This window comes from Macaca thibetana, chromosome 14, assembly GCF_024542745.1.
Source record: "Macaca thibetana thibetana isolate TM-01 chromosome 14, ASM2454274v1, whole genome shotgun sequence".
Lineage (NCBI taxonomy): Eukaryota > Metazoa > Chordata > Mammalia > Primates > Cercopithecidae > Macaca > Macaca thibetana.
This window is the reverse complement of record NC_065591.1, coordinates 62,370,359-62,396,907: the sequence shown is the minus strand read 5'-3', so window position 1 is coordinate 62,396,907 and position 26,549 is coordinate 62,370,359. Positions and strand designations below refer to the sequence as shown.

The window sequence follows — 26,549 nt, the reverse complement described above, 5'->3', positions numbered from 1 at the left end:
ATAAAGACTCAAATGTAAGACCTGAAGTTTCAAAAATACTAGAGGAAAAGCTAGGAAAAACTTTTATAGACATTTGCCTTGGCAAGGAGTTCATGACTAAGACCTCAAAAGCAAATGCAACAGAAACAAAAATAGATAAAGTGGACTTAATTAAACTATGAAGCTTCTGTCCAGCAAAAGAAATTAATCAACAGAGTGAACAGATAACTTGCAGAAGGGGATAAAATATTTACCAGTTGTGCATCTAACAAATGACTAATATTCAGAATCTACAAGGAATTCAAACATCTCAACAACAACAAATAACAAATAACTATTAAAAAGTGGGCAAAGGACATTAACAGACAGTTTTCTACAGAAGACATACAAATGGCCAACAAGCTTATGAAAATTGCTCAACACCACTAATCATCAGAGAAGTGCAGATTAAAACCACAATGAGATACCTATGAGAAGGGCTATTATTAAAATGTCAAAAAATAACAGATGTTTGTGAGGATGTGGAGAAAAGAGAACATTTACACACTGTTGGTGGGAATGTAATTACCAGTACTCTATGGAAAACTACATGGAGATTTCTCAAGGAACTAAAAGTTGAACTACTATTTGAGATGCCAATTCCACTATTGAGTAGTTTCCCAAAGGAAAATAAATTATTATATATTTTTAAAACCTGTATTCATGTGTTTATCACAGTACTCTTCACAATAGCAAAAATATGGAATCAATCTAAGTGTCCACTACTGGATGACTGGATAAAGAAAATGTGGTCAGTATACACCATGGAATCATACTCAATCCCAAGAATGAAGTGATGTCTTTTGCAGGAACATGGATGGAACTAGAGGACATTATCTTAAATGAAATAACTCAGAAACAGAAAGTAAAATACTGCATGTTCTCACTTATAAGTAGGGGCTAAATAATATGCACATATGGCCATTTAGAGTGGAATAATAGACATTGATAACTGGGAAGGGTAGGAGGGTGGAAGCGGGATATGGGAGGAGAAATGATTTAATGGGTATAATGCACTCTATTTGGATGATGCCTATACTAAAAGCCCAGACTTCACCACTATGCAATATATCCATGTAACAAATCTCTGCCCCCTAAATCTATTTTTTTAAAAGAATAGACAAGAAATACAGATTTATTGGATGTGGGACCAAACGGGGACAACTTTCTGAGACCTAAAGTTCCAAAATAGCCATTCAACTATGCAGTTTGGAAAGTTAGAACTATGATCAATTACCAGATAATATAGGCAGAAAAATTTTACTCAGTTGAAAGAGAAATTTCTTGTGTTACATATGTCAAATATTGAATCAAAGGAGTTATCACTGGAATTGTTTAGATAGATTATTTGATAGGTTTCTATGTATAGTTAAATTCAACAACTATCAATAAGTATCTACTATGTGAAAGGTATTCTGCTGAGTATTACAAAGTCTTCAAATAAAATCAAGACTTTTTATTTAGGAAATGTACAGTCTTGTGAAAGCTATAATAATATACACACAGGTGTGCACACATATAAAAAAACTGATATCAGCAAAGAAATATGAAAGAAAATTATGAGGAGAGAACAAATATCACAGGAGCAATCATAAAATATTTAATGAGGAAGTTATTTAAAGATGAGCCTTGAAACATAAGTAGAACTTCAAGGTGAAGTGGGTGTTAAAGTTGAAGTGGAGTCAACAGTAAAGCCCACCATGAAAAAACTGCATACATCTGAAGAAGTCATAAGCACACTGGCATTTTTAGACTGCAGAGTATGGGAAAAGAGAAAAAAGTGAATGAAACTTTAAAGAAAAGTTAAGCCTGAATTGTGGAGGAAATTACCATAGACAGGATTTGCTGCTTCATTTAGTTGGTGCATGTGAAATAAAAATAAGATATATATTTATTTGTTTCTTTTTAAAATGTTCTTAGGGCTGGATATTTGTTTTTATTATTATTATTATACTTTGAGTTCTAGGGTACATGTGCATAATGTGCAGGTTTGTTACATATGTATACTTGTGCCATGTTGGTGTGCTGCAGCCATCAACTTGTCAGCACCCATCAACTTGTCATTTACATCAGGTATAACTCCCAATGCAATTCCTGCCCCCTCCCCCCTCCCCATGATAGGCCCTGGTGTGTGATGTTCCCCTTCCTGAGTCCAAGTGATCTCATTGTTCAGTTCCCACCTATGAGTGAGAACATGCGGTGTTTGGTTTTCTGTTCTTGCGACAGTTTGCTGAGAATGATGGTTTCCAGCTGCATCCATGTCCCTACAAAGGACACAAACTCATCCTTTTTTATGGCTGCATAGTATTCCATGGTGTATATGTGCCACATTTTCTTAATCCAGTCTGTCACTGATGGACATTTGGGTTGATTCCAAGTCTTTGCTATTGTGAATAGTGCCGCAATAAACATACGTGTGCATGTGTCTTTATAGCAGCATGATTTATAATCCTTTGGGTATATACCCAGTAATGGGATGGCTGGGTCAAATGGTACTTCTAGTTCTAGATCCTTGAGGAATCGCCATACTGTTTTCCATAATGGTTGAACTAGTTTACAATCCCACCAACAGTGTAAAAGTGTTCCTGTTTCTCCACATCCTCTCCAGCACCTGTTGTTTCCTGACTTTTTAATGATTGCCATTCTAACTGGTGTGAGATGGTATCTCATTGTGGTTTTGATTTGCATTTCTCTGATGGCCAGTGATGATGAGCATTTTTTCATGTGTCTGTTGGCTGTATGAATGTCTTCTTTTGAGAAATGTCTGTTCATATCCTTTAGGGCTGGATATTTGGAATCTTAATTCAAAGTGAATCATGTGATCATTTAGCAGAAACAGCATAGAAACATTAATTCAGTTAGTGATCTACTGGAACAAGGTAACTAAGATAGTGAGAATCTGAATTAGTATTTTGATGGTAGAAAAGAGATTGCTTAGCAATGATGATCACATTCTGGAGACATTTGAATTGGATGGCATTTAGTTTTACTCAACTCTAAAATTGCATGCATGGGTTTGTAACTCCAATTTGTGGTAAATTTTCTAGACTTTGAAATAAGTCTTTATAGGAGTAGTACATGTTAAATATGAATTCCCTTCAAACATACAAATTTGAGCACAGCTTTCTGAATCTGCTTTGTTTTCACATTGTAGATGATGAGATTCATCACAGGGAGGATAAGCAAGTATATGTTAGCAATGAGGGTGGGCACATAGGGTGGGGCATGTTTTCCAAATCTGTGAACAAAGGACAGGCTGATCAAAGGGATGTAGAATATACCAACAGCAGTGATATGAGAAATGCAGGTGCTGAAGGCCTTCTTCCTCTCCTCTGAGGGTGCAATGCTGAGAACTGAGCGAATGATCAGCAGATAGGCGAGCAAGATAAAGATGGAGTCCACTCAGGCAGTAGAGATGATTGCAGTTAATCCTAATGCACTGTTGATCTTTGTGTCTGAACATGAGAGTTTCTTCACATCAGGCTGGAAACAGTAGGAGTGGCGGAGCACGTGGCTCCGGCAGAACGACAGTCACTTAAAAAGTAGGATTAGTGGTGTCAAAATGACAGTCTCCCTGGTAATGACTGCCAAACCAATCTGTGGAATTCTTGCATGACTTAGAATGATAGCATATATTAAGGGGTTAGAAATGGCCACAAAATGATCAAAGGCCATAGCCTGGAGCACTGAATATTCCATGAAAGTGCAGAGGTGAATGAAGAACATCTGTGATAAACAAGTGTTAAAGCTAATCTACCGAGCATTGAGCCAGAATATTCCCAGCACTGCCACCAGTGTAGAGATGCATAAGCCAATGTCAGTGGTGGACAACATGGAGAGGAAATAGTACATGGGCTCATGGAGGATTGGCTCAGTGAGGATGACGAAAAGGATCAAGGTATTCCCAGAAAGGGCAGTTAAATAGAGGCAGCAGATGAGGAATGGAGATGCAGATGTGGGCCCATTCAAGTCCAGGGACTGCCGTCAAGAGGAAAGTAGGGGAAGTGGAATTATGGAAGATTGGCATTATGGCCTTTTGGAGCAGAATTCTCTTGTAGGATCTTGACTTCCTAAATTTAGAAGTTTTAAATTATTTTAGTTGAAGTTTAATATACATTCAGTAAAATGCATAAAGCTTTAGAGTACAGCTCAAGGAAGTTTTACATCCACCTCTACCTGTGTAACAACGTCCAAGATCAACTTATTGAACATTATCGGCAACCCAGAAGGCCTCTTAATGCCACATCCTCATCAGTGTCCTCTCAAATAGTAACCATTATTCTGAATTTTATTACCATAATTATCTCTCCCTATACTTGATTTTTATATAAATGAATCATGTATTACATACTGTTTGTGTTTAGCTTCTTTCATTCAATATTTTGTCTGTGAGATTAATCCCTGAACTAAGATATTTAATTAATTTCAATTTAACTTCAATTTATTTAAATACATTTATTCGATGTTTACCACTTACTATCTTGTACTCTCATGATTTTGATTAAATTTTTCATCCTTCAGCTGGATTATGAGAATAAGGGGTATTTGGGGCTAATCCTTGTTTAGTGGGGTTGCTTGCTCATAATAGATATTCAGTATGCATTTGTCAGTTGCTTTACCTTTATTTGCTCTTCCTGCAATATTCTATTTAACTGTGATTAGGCCTTGGTATAAAAAAATAATTGACTAATTGTGATTTGGAATTTTAGACTTATTAACTTAGAAACCAAATTGCATTTACTCCATTTAGTAAGCAGGAAAACATCTCTTTTCAGTAACTACATTGACCTAAGAATTCACCCCAGGTAATGCCCATTCATCTTGCCTCATTATATATGTTTAATAGGAGAGAGATGTTTCAGTTCCTATGAACCTGAAACTTGATATTCTTCTTAGTTTGTAACATTAAAATACTGCCCTGTTTATGATTATAAAACCTGTTTCTGTTTTGATAAAAATCAGTGAGACAAATAATAAGCTTCTTTTGTAACATGTATGCCCTGGTCTTTAGTCTGATCTTTGTTCTCTTATAGGATTACTCAGGTATATAATATTGTGGTAATGATAAGACCATTTCCATACTTTGCTCTAATTATTTTACATAGACTATTTCATTTGAGTCTTATGACAAATCTAAAAGAGAGGTTTTGTTTTGTTTTGTTTTGTTTTTTGTTTTTTTTGACAGATGCATAAACAAGTTTGAAAGTTTGGATACATTGCCAAAGTTCATAAAAAGTGAAATATATGATATTGGAAGTCAATCAAAGAAACAAAAAGATACTAGAGCCTGTGCTATTAACAACCATACTACACTGTCTAATAATGATGATAATTATGATATAATCCTGCTTCAGTTAATATTTACTTCTTAATAAATAAAGAAAATGTGGGACAGATATCTGTATTTGAATATTTCTGATTATTTAAAATTTGTATTGTTCAGACTTAAAACAATTTTATTTCAGGATTCTCCATGTGTTATATGATATGTAATTAGATTACTGAAACTCATTTTTTTGCAAATAGTAAATACTTAAGATAACATTGGATACTATAAATCAAATTAATCCATTGTGGAAATGACGTATTTATCATAAAATCAAAGTATTACTCAAAATATACTTTTAAGTTTTTATGATTTCTACTAGTTTTACAAACCATTCAAGTTTATTCTCATTAAGTATGCCCATTTTTATGCAAGTTTTATCATCTAATTGACAAGTACTTACTTAGAGTTGTAGATGAAAATTAGTTTGGCTATTTCTCCAAACACGTTGTCTATTTCTGTGTACTTTCAACTACATAGGCATTCCGTGGACAATGGATTTTATATATTCACTTTTCTACTTTAAAGCTTTTATCTTCTTCCCAGACTAATCTCCTGAATATTAGAGCCACATGTCTAACTAGTTGATTCTTTCACCTTAAATACCTGAAAGCAAGTTCAAACACAGTATGATTGCATCTAAATTTAGTCTTCTTCACAGAACCACAACTTGTATATCCTATTTCCCCCACTTTGATTAATAGCTCTATGGTAGCTCTGTAGCTCTGCAGATTTATAAATCTATGGTAGCTTCATATATGAAATTGCCTAATTCAGAAATCTGCATATACTCTCACCTTTCATCGGTTGATCACCAATTTCTGTCTTTATTGGACTCTTTCTAGTTCACACACCACGTTGCTGTCAGTTTCTTCTGAGATGTAAAGTAGACGTGCATTTTAAAGTGATTTTAATCTGCACTATCTGAGTCTCTCCCAACTTTCTATTAAATTTTCATCGCAAATGAAGAAAAAAAGAAACAAACACAAGCAGCACTGATACTACAACTGATGGATATTCTAAATCCAGAAAATTTTGGAATGGTTAACTTCTCTAAACTGAGGAAAATGGAGATGGATGTGGACAGATATGAAGTCAAAATATAGGCCCATATTTAATACACATCCATAGTCTATAGTAAGGAATGCAGAGTCTGTACCAACATAAAAAGTTGGGAACCAGGCATTTATTTTTATAGGATGCTTAACTATAAAGTAACAAGGACTTTATTTCTGTATCAGGTGGCTCATCTCATGAAAAATAGCCAAAAGGGTGGCTATAAGGGGTAGCATTGGTAGAGATACATTGAATTTTGAAATTAGTATTAGCCCATGTACAGAAGAGAGTGAAATAAAACAGTACATTTTGAGAATGTAGTTTTACAATTTCCCCTATGATTTTAAGCCTGCAAAGAAATATACAGTGTTGGTTGAATGTTATCTGTAGGCTGCTAGAAATCGGGAATTATACCAGAAACTGCATTCCACATAATAATGCTTATTGGGACAACAACCATGAGCAAGCCCCATACATAGATTTTAAGAAAAAAAAATAAAAACTGAAGAGATCTTGTTTTGCACTAGAGAGTATATAAAGAAAAAAAAAATACTAGCATGAATCTTTAAAATATTTCATTAATAAAGGAACAACATCTGGAAAATCCAGAGCATGAGCATGTATGAAGAAATGTAATAATGTCTGTAAACCATGTAGCATATTGCCTGTCACATCACAATGACTCAGTTATCAGTATCACAAAGGTAAAAACTTCTGCAGAACTAACAAGAAAACATCCTTAAGGTAATGTAGGTAATAGCGTCATATAGCGTTATGGAAAAACAAAGGACACATTGGAAAAATATCAAAATAATACAATACTAAAAAATAGAATTAAAGTACACATTGGACATAATCAAAAACCAGAGTCAAGGGACAGTAATTAACTTAGTTCAATTTGGAGAATGCATTTGAAAAATTCTCTCATAATGCATAGAAAAAATACAATGAAAATAAAATAATGAGAAAATTGAATTTGGGAATGGCACAAAATGAAAAGCCAATATACAAATAACTAGGGTTTCAGGTACCGTAAACAAAAATAAATAGGATAAAAATGACTGTTCCAAAGGAAAGACTACAGTGTATTGAGGATGAAAAAGCTCATTGCATTCCAGGTAAAATCAAGAAGATGAGAACAAGCATACAATATTTGACTTAAATTAGTTTTTTAAAAATTACAAGTATTCAGGCAGAAAATATGGATTTCCTATAAAGAAAAGGAAATTAAGCCAGTTTTACAAAAATATTAAAATATTTAAAAAGACCTTTATACAACATGCTATTCCTGATGCAGAAATAATAAAATATGTTAAAACAGATGGAGATTGCACATTGTTGGAGCTTGGAGTTGGTGCCCTAACTAGCTGACAAACTTGCAAGTGTAGGTAGTGTGCTATGTGAGGGGCAAATTTTTCACTAACACGACAAAGGTCTTTGGCCTAGCGAGTAGAGTTTGACAATAATCCTTGCTACAAGTATAATGTTAAAAAAAAATTACAAAAAAACACACAACTAAGACACTGACGACTCCAAAGCTTTGCTGAGAGATATTTTAAAAGATGTAAATAAGTGGAGGGATATCACATGTAAATTAATTAGAAGACTCAATAGCATGGACATGGCTGTTTTCCCTTCGTGAATCTATAAATTTGATGTAATATCAACAGGTCTTTTTTACTGTAAAAATTGACATTCTACAATTTATATGGAAATGCAAAATACTTACAATTTTGAAACAGAAGAAACAACCTGGAGTGCTTACACTACCAGCATTCAAAACTTAACATTAAACCAATGCAATTAAGACACAGCATGAGGACAGTCATACAGATTAAAAGAACAAATTGGAGAGTCCAGATTTAAACACGTACATTATAGCCAATTGATTTGTAACAAAGGTGTCAAGACAATTAAATGAAAGGATAGACTTTTCAACAAATGGTGCTAGAACAATTAAATATCACTACAAAAAAACAAAAAAAAAAACCCCAAAAAATAAAGAACTTGGATTCTTAGCAATCACTGTTCTGAAAAATTAGCTCAAAATGGATTACAGACCTAAATGTAAGAGGTAAAAATCAGAAACTTCTAGAAAAAAAAGTCGGAGAAGATTTTATGACCTCGGTTAGGCAAAACATTATTAGATGCCATATTAAAAGTGTGAGCCACTAAAAAAAGATCAATATCTACTTCAAACAAAAAAAAGGTACATTTTAAATGTCACCATTAAGAAAATAAGAATACAGAAAACAGACTAGGAGAAAATATTTGCATAAAAACTCGTACACAAAAAATATAAAGAACTCTTACAACTCAACAAAGAGACAGACAATCCAATTAAAAATGGGCAAAATATTTGAATAGACATATCACCAAAACATATATAAATATGACTAACAAGCCCGTAAAAAGATGAGAATTAGGTAAATAAAATTAAAATTAAAAAATAAAAATTTAAACTGCTATAAAATACCATTATCCACCCACTAGAATGGCTATAAATGAGAAACAGAGAGAAAAAAAGAGAAAGAAAAAAGAAGGAAAGTAAAGGAAGGAAGGAAGGAAGGAAAAGAAAATACCAAGTGTTGATAAGCATGTGGAGAAACTGGACACATAATACATTCCTTGTGGAAATGTAAAATGGTACAGCCACTTTGAAAAACAGATTGACAGTTTCTTACAAATTAAAATATAAACTTACCATATGATCCAGAAATTCTACTCCTTGGACTCTACCAAAGAGAAATGAAAGCATGTGTACGCACAATAGCTCAGAATTGAAACAATCCAAATATCAGTCAGTTGATTAACTGGTGAACAAATTGTGAAATATTCATAGGCTAAAAACTATTTGGCAAAAAAGGAAAAAATTACTAGTAAGTGCTACAACATGGATGCGACATATGCTGAGTGAAAGAAGCCAGATACAGAATATTACATACTGTATGATCAATTTTAATGAAACGACTGGAAAAGACAGCATTTCAAAAAAAGAAAGTAGGGCAGTGTTTGTCTCTGAGACAGAATTAAAAGTAGAGGAAGAGGCACAAGTGTACATTTAGTTATGTATAAAGGTAGACTTTTAAACCGGTAGAAATAAAGTGAGCTGTTGAATAAAAGGAGTTAGGTAAGCTGATCATCCATTTGGAACAAACAAACAAACAAACAAACAAAATAGAACAAAACACGAAAAAGCTAAAATAAAGCATATCACCACAATACATACTGAAATTATTTTCTGATGGTTAAATATGTAAATATCAAAAAGCCACATACAGTTTAGAATAAAATGCAGGTAAATATATAATCCTGTAGTAGAAGAAAAATTTCTAAATATAAAACCAAAGATATAAACTGTAGAGGTAAACATTGATGTATTTGATTTGGTAAAATTCAAATAATTGTTTAATAGCAAAAAACAACTTCTACAGATTTAAAAGGGTAATTATGGCCAGGCACAGTGGCTTACGCCTGTAATCCCAGCACTTTGGGAGGCCGAGGTGGGTGGATCACGAGGTCAAGAGATCGAGACCATCCTGGCCAACATGGTGAAACCCCGTCTCTACTACTGAAAATATAAAAAATTAGCTGGGCGTGGTGGTGGGTGCTTGTAGTCCCAGCTACTTGGGAGGCTGAGGCAGGATAATCACTTGAACCCGGGAGGTGGAGGTTGCAGTGAGCAGAGATTGTGCCACTGCACTCCAGCCTGGTGACAGAGCGAGACTCTGTCTAAAAAAAATAAAATAAAATAAAAGGGTAATTATAAATTTGGAGAAATATTTAAAGCATATATAACATTCAATTGAATAATGTGTTTACTATACAACTTTTTAAAAATGACAAAAAATAAGCTGGGCGTGGTGGTGCATGCCTATAATCACAGCTACTTGGGAGGCTGAGGCAGGAGAATTGCTTGAACCCGGGAGGTGGAGGTTGCGGTGAACAGAGATCGTGCCATGGCATTCCAGCATGGGCAACAAGAGTGAAATTCCATCTCGAAAAAAAAAAAAAAGACAAAAAATTTGGCAAAAATAATTAAAAATGGAATTCTCCAAGGGACTAGTAGTTAATACAGGAAGAATTTTCAGTCTCATAGTCAGCCAAAGAAATCCCAATTTAAACAATTGTTATTAACTTCGGCAATATTGACAATAGCCACTGTTGCTAGTGTGCATGTCATGTGTCCATATATATCAATATTCCTTCATCTTTTGCTAATTACTTCTTTGAATAATAAATATTGAGTGCCTACTTCGCACACTTAACCTTCAAAATAACCTTTTATTTTCAAGGTAATAAATGATGTTTATAGACAGCTTAAAATATTACATATGAGACCGTGCTAAATACTTAAATTTAGAAACTGGCCTTATTCCTCATTTGTACTAAAAGAGCTTAGAGCAGATTGCTATATCCTATGATTACTGGGAGAGAAACAACATCTATGTTCTTAATTTATTAGCTTCTTTGATATTTTCCAATGTAGTGTTTCTTCATCTAATCCAAGGACAAAAATATCAGCAGTTTACACATGGATTGTTTCTCATCATCTCTAGAATGCACAAAAGAGGATGGCTATCCTGGGCTTGGTCTCAAGGCAGGCCCACAGTCTTTGCCTGATATCCTTTCTGCGTTCACTACCACCCAGTTGGCCTCTTGCTAGTCAAATCTTAATTTCTATTGCTAAAATTCATGGGTGTAAGTAGACATGAGTTGGAATCTGTGCCTGAAGGTTTTAGGAATAGATAACAAAGGCCTTATCCTTATCTAGCTTCTAAGTAGTAAGAATACTCAAGATGAAGAGTATTTTATTTTATAAAGAGGAATATGAAGTCAGATTTTCTAGATTATTAGTCATCTCAGATAGAGACAAATCTGGAGTTAGATCCTGTGTTGGAGAAAAATCAGTTATCATCATATGATTTGTCAAAGCAATGACTACCAATACAATCTCCATAGAATGACAGAATGATATTTCTGTGATTGAAAATGCCATGGATTCAATTCATTTAACTAATTAATTTAATTTATTTACCTCTTTATAGAGAAGGATTTAAGATGGATTCTTTACTATACTTTTCATGAATTTAGGAACAGCATCTGTGGAATGTTACAAAGCTAACCACCTACATGTAGGCAAAGCAATGACTGTATCAAGTTCATGATGACCTGAGGCACTGAGATAACCAGCCTTAATGTTTGGGGCTTGAGCTGAAATATGAGCCAGGTGGAAGGTGGGAAAACAGATGCGAGGATGGATATAATATTCTCAGAAAGAAGAAAAATTAGCATTGAGCCAGTTTCCTTGCTACATATCTCTACATGTGTAACTTTAATAGCATCATTAATAGGCTGTGACTGATATTCTCATTTTTCAGGTGAGGTTAGAGTGAATGACTTATTGAAGGTTTGCATTGATAGATTTCATGGAGCCAGTGTCTGTGTCTGTCTGACCCTAAAGGTGTGGTCATTTTACTGTGCCACTCTATCTCTCTGGTGTTGAGAACCAAATTAAAAGGAAATGCATCAGATTGATGCAGACTTAAGAGACAGAATAGAATAAATGTGCTGGCATAGGTGTAAACCAATTCAAAATATAATTTAAGTAATAGTGAGAGTGTGCCAGTGACTGTAGTTTGGGATTTGGTTATTATATATGGCAGGAAATATACACATACATAAGTATAATTTTCCTTTGATTAGCTTAATGTATGAAAACAAAACATCTATATGGAATTCAGGATTTCTGAACAGGCAACAGGACCATAGAAGTGAACAAAACAGTGGAGGGTGAGTGGAGTCAGAAGCTCAAAGGGCTTAGAGGTCAGGGACCAAGGGTAAGCGGGGAGAGCCTTACCTTTCAAGGTGTGGAGAATTGGAAGGGATACAAATAGTGCTGAAGGAGCAATGCCAGAAGACTAGGTGAATTTTTGTCTTTAATTTCACTTCCAATAAATTCTTCCTTGTGTTTATCTATGCCAAATCACTCATGATGAAGTTTAAAAGTCATCAAGGGCATTTATTAAAGACACAAGTAAGTCCTGTTTCTGATCTGAGAGCAACTACTTGATTTGGACTTCAGAAAGGGAGGAGAGATTGCCTTGCTCTTACTTAGAGTGGGGTATATGAAGGTGACCCATTTACTTCTATGAATGGAAAACTTTTATAAGGAATCTTAATTGTAGAGTCATTTACTCAGCTGGGATAAGTGTGTCTCTGTGGAATTTTTGCACCACTCTGTTACACTGCACTTCTTTTCCCGTTGGATCAGTTAGTTAGCATCAGAAAATTTGGATGCTTAAGTGGAGAAAAATCGCATCAGGGAAAATAAACATATTGACACAGGAAGTTTGTGTTTGCACATTTCAATTAGAAATGAAATTGAATCATTTCTTTGGAGATGGATAGTGCATTTAAGATGAGAGTCTAGTATTTTTTCTTGGTTTTTGTTCTGCTATATGTTTCTTGTAAATAATCTGTTATATAGATTTTTGTGTAAAGTAATTTGGTTGCCAGATGATTTGGAAGTATCTCCAGGCAATAGCATAATGCTAGTTCCATAGTATATGTATTTTAAATATCTATTAGACTGAGCAAATGGATTCCTACAATTTGGAAGCAAGCTACAATATAGAATGATCAAGTCGAGGGCTCCATGGGAGCTGACTTTTCAACAGAGGAAAGAAGTTTTAGCAGGTTGGGAACTCAAGTGGAAGCAACTACCAGGAAAAAAAAAAAAAGACCTAGCTTTTCCTCAAGGATTATATTGATTACCTTCTGTATAGTGATTACTGTTTTCTAGTCAGGTACATTATATTATTTAATCTTAGCTGTTCAAGCTAAAGCAAACTTCAATATTTACTTGATAAGTACTGATGAACACCGTGCTCGACACAAAATCAGTAGTCAGTAATTTACTAAATTAATTTATTCCCCTCTCTTGAAGATCTAGTCCATAGTATAGAAAAGAGAATTGTATGAACAAACACAATAGAAGTCATTTTATCCAACTCTATTTTGGTTAATAGTTAGGTTTGCTTTTTAATAAGGTTAATTACATGTAAGAGTCAGAAAAATAATTTTAACGTACATTGAACATTTTATGTAAGTTTCCAACTTATAGATGTACTTTATTCACAATATTTTGATGTAGCATTAGGGCCTCTTAATATAGTTTTGCAAACTGAAATTCCATATCATCTTTGCATGAACCATGTCTTTAATACAAATTATGTTATAATAATCAAGATAGTCAAGGTAAAAGCACTGACAGCCTATAGATCACTTATTGGGACTAGAGCGAACGTGCTATTTAGAAAATAAGCTGTAATTATTCAACTGGCAGCTATCATCAGGCAGTATATTTTCAGAGGAAGTGAAACTTCTGTTAATCTAGCAAGTTTGTTCAGTAGAACTTATATAAAAATCGTTGTACTTGTTGCTTTGTTATACCCTTTTAAAAAAGTGGAAAAACAGAGAAAAAGGAGACTCACTAGTATGGGAGGCAACTAGTTCACATATTTTCTTTGCCGAGAGTAAAGTTTCAAGAACTCTGTGTTGTATAACCAGGAAACCTGAAAACTGGTCTGCTAATAACTGTAGCTCAAAGAAAAGACATAGCAATGGTTATCAGTTTCTTTTTCAGCAAAATAGAGTGGTGGCACAATCCCTGAAAATTTTAAAGAAAAGTACACAGGATTGGGATTTAGTATCTTCTTGGCAGGTGAAATTTATTTACAATTTGGAGAGCAAGAGAAAATAGTGAAGCCTATATTAAACAATATTACAATTCCATTATAAGATTAATCTTACATCTGTGTTGAGGATAAATTAGAATAAGGAGAGTACTTGATAGAATGTGCCTAGAGAGAGATTCTGAAGACACAGAATGGTGAAGCAGGCAGTGAGAAATTACATAAAGTCTGCATCAAATAAGCTGTATTTATGCTAAACGTTACCAGTTTGAATGGTGAAAATAGAGAGAAAGGCCACAGCGGACATTGACCAATGAGGCTTGGTTGGCTGAACAAAAGGTGGCATCACATAGGGAGATCAGAAATGTTCAGTTTTCAGCTTTGATCAAATGGAAATTAAAACAGAAAGACATGTTGCCAGAGGTCTGAGGAAGGCATAGTCAGGTTTCTTCAATGAAAGCATATGGCTTTAATTACTTTACATCTTTGATGATCAGAAATAATGTCACTCATCAAAACAGAATCAGATTACTAATAAAAGAGACTAATTAATTTGGTTTTAGACTTGCTGAATTGGGGGAACTGAAGGGCATGTGGATAATTTTGGTAGGACGACATGGCTAGAAATGCTTCCTGAGAGTATATGCCCTTCAACGGCGTGCTGTATTTATTTTCATATGTCATAGTGTTGATAAATACTAACTCAGCAAATACAGAATGAACAAATAAATGCATAATTATGTGGAAATTAGTTTTGGCTAATGGGTTTCTTTTCTGTTTAACAAAACAACAGTGAGTAAGGAAACAGACAAGTTACTGTAGATTGTAGATGATTTTGCACATTTTTTAATTCTCCTAAATTGTCACAGATTAATGATTATTAGTTATCTTAAAGTTTAATGGCATGTAGCACTATTTGTTATTAATATTAAAGTATTTAGTATTAAATTTGATTTCTAAAATAAAAATTGGATTCCTAAAGTTGTCAGAATAAGTAATTATATAATGTCATAAACAGGAGAATTTTATAAAGCATGTAAATTATACAGAAGGGATATTTTATTGTGCCTCTGTCTAATAAAGTAAGATTTTAATGTTTATTACTTTTTAATCTTTTCTTCAAAATGTCTCATTCTGTCTCTGTTGACCTGCAGGAAAGACATGGCAGGTTAATACATTTGTTTACTCCATAATTTTATGTAACTGTTTTGTTATTCATCTAATCATGATTTTGTAATCCTTAGTACTTTTGCCTTAAGCAGTTTTGCTAAAAGGGAAATTTTAAAGTTAACAATATTTTTTTGCTTATTCAGTTTAATTCCCAGGATAATGACCATTGCCTTACAATATATGTCATAAATTAAATGTTCTTAGTGCACTTTGTTGGATAAAGAGAGGTATGTGAGTGGTATTGGCTAGTTCTTTGGCAAAAAATATTTCCCCTTTTCTGATGTGTCCCCAGAATAGAGATGGGCCCAATATACTGGGCCTGTGCACATGACTTGATTGGTTAATACTAGACAATTAGGTATGTGACCCAAGCAGAGCTAAAGAGATGCTCTCTTAGGATAATTTTTAACATTATATTTCAAAATAATTTCTGAGCTACAAAATTTTGTACAAAGAATACTAACATTTTCATATATCCTTTATGCTGAAACCCCATTTCCTGAGTATTTGAAACTTCAAGGGAGACACATGAAGACATTCAAACGTCTGTTGAGCAACCCACAGCTGCTCTGGCTTCTCTTTGTCTCAAGGTTTGGTTGCTTGGCTTCTCCTTGTAACTCCTTCCCTGTTTTCCTCTTAATTCAACAAATGTGATGCTTATTAAAATATTCTCTTCTTATGTCACAGTATGGGCACCAACAGCCCTAGTTCATCATCATATTCTATGTAAGCCACATTGCTCAGGAGCTGTTTCTAGGCAATCACTGGCCGTGGCAGAGAAACTGAGGAAGGTCCATTTCTAGAAGGCATAGAACTCTGCTGACAGGTGTTTTGATTAGAGGATACCCAATGGCCTTGACTAAATCTGTTCAGAACTGTGCTACATTCTAGGATGCTTCTTTCTACCCAAACTTCCTTCCTTCTCTCTTTAACTCAAGGTCAAGCCTACATCAAAGACTGACAGCTCCTGCTCCTCTGTTCTTGCCTTCTTTTTGTAGTAAATATTATCTAAGCCTCTTGTTGGCTGCTTGTCTATTTTCACCCAGGGAGTTTATGCTCTATTATCCATGTGCACACCAACTTGCTTGTCTACCCTTCAGATCTTGTTGGTTCCTATGATAATTGTAGCTCTGGCTTTTGGTGGTTAACCACTGCTACCTGGCTTCTATTATGTCAAGGCCTCCTCATATGCATGGGTAGCCTGGCTTGGTGACCGCAGGTACTGCTGGCCTCCATGATCAGCGGAAAAGAGTTACCATTCAGCTTCTTAGAGATGCTGGTATCATTTTCACAGCTCATTTCCAGTGGCTTCTGAACGATGTGTCCTCTGTGCCCTTTTATGGAAAATGTATGGTGAGTCTTCCACCTTTACACACTCTTAATCTATTCCAGCATGCACACTTTCATCAGACTCTATATTCTTTCCTTTTCCATCTACTAGGGCAACACAGTCATTTCCAATATGCTGAATGTTGTCCAACACTTTTTCTAGCTAATTGTCACTCAGTAGTAAATTAGCCACTTTCCTTGGTGTTCTTCTTAAGGTGTTAAAATTCGTATTCCAACAGAGAACTAACCAGGCGAGGTGGCGGGCGCCTGTAGTCCCAGCTACTCGGGAGACTGAGGCAGGAGAATGGTAAACCCGGCAGGCGGAGCTTGCAGTGAGCTGAGATCCGGTCAGTGCACTCCAGCCTGGGCGACAGAGCGAGGCTCGGTCTCAAAAAAAAAAAAAAAAAAAAATTCGTATTCCAAATAAATGCTCTTATATTGATGTGTTCTTGCCAATATAGTCTTCTATTCAGACTTGCTCGATCAACTATTCTCACTATTCAATCCTGAGGGCATTTCATGGATTCTTGCCATAAACTGCTTGCTAATTTTTGCAATTCTTGAAGTTATAGTCTCTTTCTTATCTTACTAGGCCCAGCACATTCCCAACAGATTTATGCTGGAATTTAATGCCAGTGTTCATTCTGGTGGTCAGAACAAGAGATGGAGGGAGCTCCAGGAGATATACTTATGGGAAGTGGTGGAAATGATTGTTCTTACCAGAGAAGTGTGGGCTACCTCTGCAAGCCCAAGTATTATAAGGGTTTCTGCATAATCAGTGTCTTCACGGGTCACTCACCCAGGTGTTCCTACTCAATGTTTCATGGTACTACATTTTTCCCCAGGATACAGACGTAACATCACAGACCTGATTGGGTTGAGTACAGTATTTGAGGAGTTCTTTGACTCTAACAATTAAATAGAAATAGTCTTAAATAAGTTCATTCTTTCTGGCTATAGATTTTCTGTTGCTACAATAAAAAGTGATTTAATTAACTCACCGTGAGTAAAAGGGTATCCTTGCTTAGTGTAACAAATGGGCTATTTGGAAATTTATTTAGGTTACATCGTTAATTTCCCTCCCTCTTTCTTTTTCTCCTTCCCTTCCTTCCTTCCTTCCTTCCTTCCTTCCTTCCTTCCTTCCTTCCTTCCTTCCTTCCTTCCTTCCTTCCTTCCTTTTTTCATCCTTTTTCTCTCTCCCTTTTTTCTTTCCTCCCACAGTTTCTCATTCTCTATTACCTTCATTTTTGCAGTAACTCTGCTTGGATATTATAATTTACAAATTTTCTGCTGGTGGCTGTCCTATTGGTTTGGAATATTGCAAGGAGTGCTTATTGTGATAATGTTAGTATATATTACATTCTTTTACCACATCTATCTTTCTGATGTTCCAAGCAGCTAACAGGCATGTAGAATTACCCAAGAAAAAGACTCTCACATATAAAAGAAAGTGTAGCCAAATTTGTAAACTAAATCCATAAACAAATTCATTTACATAATGGCATTGTTCTATCAAAAGGTGTTTTTAAAGCTACTAACACAAATTTTATAATCTATGTTCACTTGGGGAAAGCTGAAGAAGAGAGAAAACAGAAGAAAAAAAGGTTTGTGTTTCATAATTTTCATGCCTATGTACAGATAGACCTTAAAACTCAGAAGATAATTCTTCCATGAATAGTAAAATTGTCATACAAGATTTCTGCCTTTTTTCCACAGAGTTTCTTACAAAATAGTCCTCTCCAGCATGCACTTTTGGATACTCTTTCAACTCAGAAGTCAACATAAACAAAGGGTAAAAATTTACTTTTGTATTATGAATTATCACCCCAATAAGTCCGTTATTTCATGATTTTTTGTTCATGTTGATGTTTGACACACAAGATTTTAACCTTTGTGAGTGCACAGTAATAATTTTTATTGATCTTTTATTTTTTGTTATTTCCCATGAGGTCAAACATAAAATATACCTGCAGTCACTGTGTGCTGATAAACTGAATATTTAAAAACAGAAAAAGTTCTCAATGCTATTAAATTAAATTGGACAATGTTTATTATATAAATATTTAAAAATTTTTACCAGTTCACATGGTATAAACATTATCATTATCAGTGATTTCAAGCTACTAATATGACATCCTTTAATGCATAGTTAGACAGATATGCAAAAATAGGCTCTTGTAAGCTGGTGTGCACTCTATCCAGCACACTGCTGCCCTCAGTATATGTGGGGTACCTGGAACATTTCTTCCATCTATCACTACTTTCCAGTGGCAATAAAATTGATGTGACTGCCTTTAGTTTTCCATCTCCATTTCCCTCTGATTTTGTTCTGCCATTATAAGCAACTGACAATTTTAAGCTTCTGTCTCTTAAATCCAAAGAGTTACCATAAGTTCTTTTTCAGAAACCAAACATTTTGCGTCTGTCTCTGTAAAACTGTGTATAGGTGAGAACCATGAATTCTTTACCTTGGTTCTTTAGCTGGTTAAGGAGTCACACAGGTCTTTAATGACATTTTTGAAAACTCTGAAAATTATGGAAAATAATGTGAGTATGTTTATCTATGAGGAAAGGTTCATAAATTTCATTAGTTTTCTAAGGGACCATAGTGCAGAAAAAGGTTCAGAACATCTGCCCCAAACTTCCTTGTAATTTATTTTACATTCTTTTCTAGTTCTCTCAAGTTCCCATTCCCTGTGATAAGTTAGCAAGTGTGCCTCACCCCTAAAGCTTTCCTTTGGACTACCTAACACTGGATAATGACTTACATGCCATGGCATATCTGTTCCTACCTTTTGTATTATGAATTACCCATGAAGAAAACAGCTAAAGTATATTCTAAGAAGGTTACTACAACTTTTTAAGACAAAGGATGGAACCATGGATATCCAAGTCTTACTTTTGATCTTAAAACATTTCTGCTACATGACTTTGGCAGAGTATGTAATACAGTGATGAAGAGCATAGCATTTGAGATACAGAACACCTGGGTTCAAATCTCAACTGTGCCTCATGTTAGTCACTTGGCCTTTGGTAGCCTAAATGGCTGTAAATCTGTTTCATCATCTGTAATATATCACTAATAGTAATATATGTTTCGTTTGGCTGTTTTGGAAGAATAAATGGAATATGTCTTAAAAGCGGTTAGTAGAACATCTAGCCTGAAACAAAGAGTCAATACATGTTAGTCGCCAGGAGTATTATTTTATCATTTCATTATTGTTATTTTCCTAATTACACTACAAATGTCTTGGGTGATATACCATACTTATATTTTATGACCAAATATGCAACATATTTACTATTTGTTGGGTGAATGAAAAATATTTTAAAAACCCACATGCAATAGGTAGTAAGAGAGCAAGTGTGCTTTTCTACAGTGCAAGTCATTTATGCCAGGTTTTTATCAAATAAAACTATGTCTGTTCATTTTGGAAGCAGCAGACTGAGCACGGCCTTGTGGATCTGTCTTGTTTCTACACTGTAGATGATGGGGTTGAGCACAGGGGGTAAAAGCAGGTATACATTGGCCATCACTGAACGGACCACTCTGGGGGCTGACCAACCATAGCGATACACCAAGGACAGGCCCAGCATGGGGAGGTAGAAGATAGCAACTGCTCCCACGTGGGAGACACAGGTGCTGAAGACCTTGTGCTGTTCTTCAGGAGAGGCAATTCTGAAGACAGAGTGAATAATTAAGATATATGACAGGACAATGCATGGCGTATCCATTCCAGTTGTCAGGATGAGATCTATTAATCCACAGATGCTGTTTGCCCGAATGTCTGAACACGCTAATTGAATCACATCTGGATGGTAACAGTAGGAGTAGGAGAGGGCATTCATTCTACAGAAATAGAGAGGCTTAAGGAGCAAAAGTAGTGGTAGTATTAGTACTGTAGCACGTGTAATCATCGGAAGACCCATCTGAATGATTCTGGAGTTAGTGAGAATGGTAGTGTACCTCAGAGGATCACAGATGGCCACATAATGGTCAAAGGCCATAGCCACCAGCACCCCAGATTCCATAAAAGTGAATACATGAAGAAAAAACATTTGGACAATGCAGCTATATAGACTGATTTCACATGCATCAAACCAGAGGATACCTAATGTTGTTGACAATGTAGAAACAGTCAAGCCCAGATCAGTGGCTGATAGCATGGAGAGGAAATAATACATGGGTTCATGGAGACTCTGCTGGATAGTGATGACAAACAGGATCATGCTGTTCCCAGAGAGGGCAATGGCATAAAAACAACAGAAAGGAATGGAGATCCAGGCGTGGGAAGACTCTAGGCCAGGAATGCCAGTCAACAAGAAGGTTGGAAATTTAGATGTTGAGTTGCTTAGGATTTCCATGGTGTCCTGGTTTTGCAGCATTTGTCCTCACAGTGCTTCCATCCTACAGAAGTGATACATTACAGTGTTATGTAAAATATTTAGATAAATTTTCTTTTGGTTAGGAGAGTTATCCAAGGTCATAGATAAGATCTGCATCATTGAGAAACTTCTAAATTAAATTATAATATTCATCTACAACTCATAATCAGAAATAGTTCACAAAAATATGTTTTTGTACTGTAAAATTCAAGGGAAATATGTCCATATGATTTTATACATTTTCATGATAGTGTCCATTTACAGAATATTAAACTGGATCATATTGTAAGATGATTTGAATAAAGACCTAGCTGAGAAAAAATAAGTATCTTCATTTACGAATATTTTGTGAGTACAATGAATAATAGCCGCTGAAAAATATCCATGGTTCTTCAGTGACCATGAGGGTGTGAATCTGCAGACACATGATAATTGCCAGTAATATAGGTTTGGGAGTTACCAGTGTATATTTATCATTTTTCATCCAACACTATAGGTGAACAACTTCAGAGACTAGAATTATAAAGGAAAAACAATGAGGACACAACTCTCCAGAAGATTGGAATGCGCTATATACACTAAAGCAAGATGAGACTTGTTTTATGGGAACTATGAAAACCAAAAGAGGCCTGGCGCGGTGGCTCATGCCTGTAATCTCAGGACTTTGGGAGGCCGAGGTGAGCGGATCATGAGGTCAAGAGATCAAGACCATCCTGGCCAACATGGTGAAACCTTTTTCTCTGTGAAGTATTTGGGGGTAATTTACTGCTGTTCAAAAGTGTAAAGTGATGGATGCTGGCTTCAGGATCCAGTAGACGTTTTCAGGAGACAGCGAATGAGAAGGGCAATTGGCTCAGTAAACACAGAAATGCTGTATTGCCTCTTTCAAGTAAAATTCTAAAACTAATTTTGTCGATTAATATATTTATATTGTTCAAGTCAATTCTGGGGAGAATTAAATTAAATAATAGCAGTATTCATGAGTATAATGTTAGTACTTTTCAATCAAGCCTTTAAAAAACTAGTTGTTTCCAAATTCATGAGAGTAAATATTCTGTAGCAAGGATACAAGTTACTGTTCCCTTTATGCTAGTTTTTTATGGTTTCTTTTAAATCTCCAGTTGTCTGATTTTCAATTCAATTGAGAAACATTATGAAAATATTTAAGTATGAATTATTAGAGGTTGTATATCTACATGTTATATGGATCGATGAAGACAGGGCAAACCCTCATGATATCTGATTTTTCTATAAACCCATATGACTGTTTGTGAATAGGTAACAAAGTAAAAAGTCAACACAATAAATACATCTCTCTACCTTCTTACCAGGTTTATGTGGAAAGAGGAACCTTCTCTGTCTCTGCTAGATGAGGAAGAATAGACTACAGTTCTGGAGCCATGGACTTTAAAGTCAGGTGGAATTGAGCTGTGAGATTATTTGTATGATTTAGGTCTCTCTGGGGCCAAAGACAGAGAAAAAAAGAAATCCCCCCCTCTCTCTATAAAAATTTGAGGGCATAAGTGTGCAACCCCAGAGGGTCTTAGTTACCAATCCAAGTGACCTGTGGTTACAAGGACATTAAATGCAAAGGAAAATTAACCAAATTATACATATAAATAGAAAATGTACACTGTTCATAGCATTGGGGAATAGAGAGAGATGTACATCATTGTCTCTGGATTATAAGTGTGCTGGCAAGACAGGAAAAGAAACCACTGTTCACTGGGATCATTATGGTCATGATAAAGAGGGAAAACTGTACACCCCAGTCCCTAGGCCCCCATACCTACATTTCCACATTGAACCATAGGGAGAATGATAAATGTCCATTCTCAAATCCATCCTTTTTCAAACACTAACTGAGTTTTCCCCCAGGAAATATGCCAACTTCTGCTATATTAATTTGACCCTGTTTTGCTAGTAGCTAGGGTTACCGTGAATGAATGATGTTCTCATGTGCATGTATTCTTGCTCTGTTCCTTGCTGTTTTCTTGCATTAATATATTCAAGGACCTGATTCCTGGGAGAGTTTTTTCATTTTTGTCAGTGTGGGCAGTTGACTAATGGATGCAGACACTTTACAGTCTACTAATTCTAGGTTCGTAGGAAAAGTCTCACATTCAAACCTTTTGTTTCTCGTTTATACAGAAGCTGCAGATTTGTGGAGACAGTCTTGTTTTTGTTTAGGTATCAATAATACCAGTAATTTGTTCCTCACTCAGCTATTTTTATTTGATTTCTACTTTGCTATTATTCCTATGCATTCCTGTTCTAGTAATTTTAATGGTTGAAAGTATGATGGGTTCAATTCAAGCACTATACCTCTACCTGGCATTCCCATCAACTGTTTTGACTGACTTGATACTTCCATGACAAAAATGAACTATAATCAAATCATTTTATAAGTCAGAAATAAATAATTAAAAGTTTCACCTCTGTTGCCCTCAAAGAACTAACTGTCTAGTTTTCTCCCAAATATCTGTGATGGTCAGATTGTAAAATAATAAAATAGTCCCTCAGTACTCCTGCCTCCTTGGACTCAGTCCGTGTTTATCCTCTGCTCTTGAGTGTGGGTAGGACCTCTGACTAACTTCTAACCAGTAGAATATGGCAAAGGTAACATGGTATCATCACATATATGTCATATAAGATCTGTCTTTGGTGAATCAAGATTCCATGTTTGTGGAAGATTTCTGTGTGACAAAAGACTAAGAGTGGTCTCCAGCTAACAACCAGCCAAGAACTGAGCATGGCCTCCTCTAGCCAACATGTAGTAAGAAACTGAGTCCCTCATCTCAAAAGGCCACAAGGAACTAGTAGAATCTGGCAACACCTCATGAGCTTGGAAGGATAGCCTTCCACAATAAGGCCTCAAATGAGACACAGCCTTGGAGAAAACTCAGCAAAGCTGTATTCAGACTCCTGACTTACAAGAATTCAGAGATATAGTGTTCGTGGGTTTTTTTTTTTTCTAGTTGTTTTTTAATTTTTAATTTTATTTTTAGTTCTGGGGTACATGTGCAGGATGTGCAGGTTTGTTAAATAGGTAAACATGTGTCATGGTGGTTTGCTGCGACCATCCACCTATCACCTAGATATTAAGCTCAGCATACATTAGCTATTTTTCCTAATACTCTCCCTCTGCCCCCACCTTACTCCTTGACAGACCCCAGTGTGTGTTGTTCTCCTTTCTGTGTCCATGTGATCTCATTGTTCAGCTCCCACTTATAAGTGAGCACATTCAGTGTTTGGTTTTCTGTTCCTGCATTAGTTTTCTGAGGATAATGTCTTCCAGTCTCATCCATGTCCCAGAAAAGAACATGATCTCATTCCTTTTTATGGCTGCATAGTACTCCATGGTGTGTATATACCACATTTTCTTTATCCATTCTATCATTGGTGAACATTTGGGTTGACTCCATGTTCTTGCTATTGGGAATAGTGCTGCAATGAATATACATGTGCATGTTTCTTTGCAACAGAAAAATTTATATTCCTTTGGGTATATACGCAGTAATGGGATTGCTGGGTCAAATGGTATTTCTGGTTGTAGATATTTGAGTAATCGCCACACCATCTTCCAAAATGGTCGGACTAATTTACATTCCCACCAACAATGTAAAAGCATTCCTATTTCTCCACGACCTCACCACCATCTGTTTCTTGACTTTTTAATAATGGCCATTCTGACTGGTGTGAGATGGTATCTGATTGTGGCTTTGATTTGCATTTCTTTTTTTTTATTTTTATTTTTTTAATTATTATTATACTTTAAGTTCTAGGGTACATGTGCATAACATGCAGGTTTGTTACATATGTATGCTTGTGCCATGTTGGTGTGCTGCACCCATCAACTCATCAGCACCCATCAACTCGTCATTTACATCTGGTATAACTCCCAATGCAATCCCTCCCCCCTTCCCGTGTTAGGCCCCAGTGTGTGATGTTCCCCTTCCTGAGTCCAAGTGATCTAATTGTTCAGTTCCCACCTATGAGTGAGAACATGCGGTGTTTGGTTTTCTGTTCTTGCGATAGTTTGCTGAGAATGATGGTTTCCAGCTGCATCCATGTCCCTACAAAGGACACAAACTCATCCTTTTTTATGGCTGCATTCCATGGTGTATATGTGCCACATTTTCTTAATCCAGTCTGTCACTGATGGACATTTGGGTTGATTCCAAGTCTTTGCTATTGTGAATAGTGTCGCAATAAACATATGTGTGCATGTGTCTTTAAAGCTGCATGATTTATAATCCTTTGGGTACATACCCAGTAATGGGATGGCTGGGTCATATGGTACTTCTAGTTCTAGATCCTTGAGGAATCGCCATAATGTTTTCCATAATGGCTGAACTAGTTTAAAATCCCACCAACAGTGTAAAAGTGTTCCTATTTCTCCACATCCTCTCCAGCACCTGTTGTTTCCTGACTTTTTAGTGATCGCCATTCTAACTGGTGTGAGATGGTATCTCATTGTGGTTTTGATTTGCAATTCTCTGTATGGCCAGGGATGATGAGCATTTTTTCATGTGTCTGTTGGCTGTATACATGTCTTCTTTTGAGAAATGTCTGTTCATTTCCTTTGCCCACTTTTTGATGCAGTTGTTTTTTTCTTGTCAATTTGTTTGAGTTCTTTGTAGGTTCTGCATATTAGCTCTTTGTCTGATGAGTAGATTGCAAAAATTTTCTACCATTCTGTAGGTTGCCTGTTCATTGTTATGGTAGTTTCTTTTGCTGTGCAGAAGCTCTTTAGTTTAATAACATCCCATTTGTCAATTTTGGCTTTTGTTGCCGTAGCTTTTGGTGTTTTAGACATGAAGTCCTTGCCCATGCCTATGTCCTCAATGGTATTACCTAGGTTTTCTTCTAGGGTTTTTATGGTATTAGGTCTAACATTTAAATCTCTAATCTATCTTGAATTAATTTTCGTATAAGGAGTAAGGAAAGGATCCAGTTTCAGCTTTCTACTTATGGCTAGCCAATTTTCCCAGCACCATTTATTAAATAGGGAATCATTTCCCCATTTCTTGTTTTTCTGAGGTTTGTCAAAAGATCAGATGGCTGTAGATGTGTGGTATTATTTCTGAGGCCTCTGTTCTGTTCCATTGGTCTATATCTCTGTTTTGGTACTAGTACCATGCTGTTTTGGTTACTGTAGCCTTGTAGTATAGTTTGAAGTCAGGTAGCATGATGCCTCCAGCTTTGTTCTTTTGACTTAGGATTGTCTTAGTGATGCGGGCTCTTTTTTGGTTCCATATGAACTTTAAAGCAGTTTTTTCCAATTCTGTGAAGAAACTCATTGGTAGCTTGATGGGGATGGCATTGAATCTATAAATTACCTTGGGCAGTATGGCCATTTTCACGATATTGATTCTTCCTATCCATGAGCATGGTATGTTCTTCCATTTGTTTGTGTCCTCTTTTATTTCACTGAGCAGTGGCTTGTAGTTCTCCTTGAAGAGGTCATTTACATCCCTTGTAAGTTGGATTCCTAGGTATTTGATTCTCTTTGAAGCAATTGTGAATGGAAGTTCATTCATGATTTGGCTCTCTGTGTGTCTGTT

General features: G+C 35.7%; 3 protein-coding genes, 1 non-coding gene and 1 pseudogene across 4 annotated transcripts in view; 2 read left to right on the top strand and 3 right to left on the bottom strand.

Moving 5' to 3' along the window:
• The window catches only part of MMP26 (matrix metallopeptidase 26), a 355,123-nt gene that overhangs the window by 46,483 nt on the left and 282,091 nt on the right, over positions 1–26,549 (top strand). Inside the window, exon 2 of the mRNA XM_050756415.1 lies at positions 18,313–18,388. The gene's annotated coding sequence lies outside the window, so the exon portion shown is untranslated. The remainder of the gene's footprint in view (positions 1–18,312; positions 18,389–26,549) is intronic.
• The window catches only part of RHOG (ras homolog family member G), a 1,041,648-nt gene that overhangs the window by 789,825 nt on the left and 225,274 nt on the right, over positions 1–26,549 (bottom strand). The window lies entirely within an intron of this gene.
• LOC126936487 (olfactory receptor 51F2-like) lies at positions 3,100–4,045 on the bottom strand (annotated as a pseudogene).
• On the top strand, positions 7,728–7,880 carry LOC126936696 (small nucleolar RNA SNORA62/SNORA6 family). The gene has a single exon (XR_007719517.1). It is a non-coding gene; the product is annotated as a small nucleolar RNA SNORA62/SNORA6 family (small nucleolar RNA).
• LOC126935134 (olfactory receptor 51F1) lies at positions 20,023–20,982 on the bottom strand. The gene has a single exon (XM_050756340.1). It carries the CDS (start codon positions 20,980–20,982, stop codon positions 20,023–20,025), a length of 960 nt encoding a protein of 319 aa, XP_050612297.1.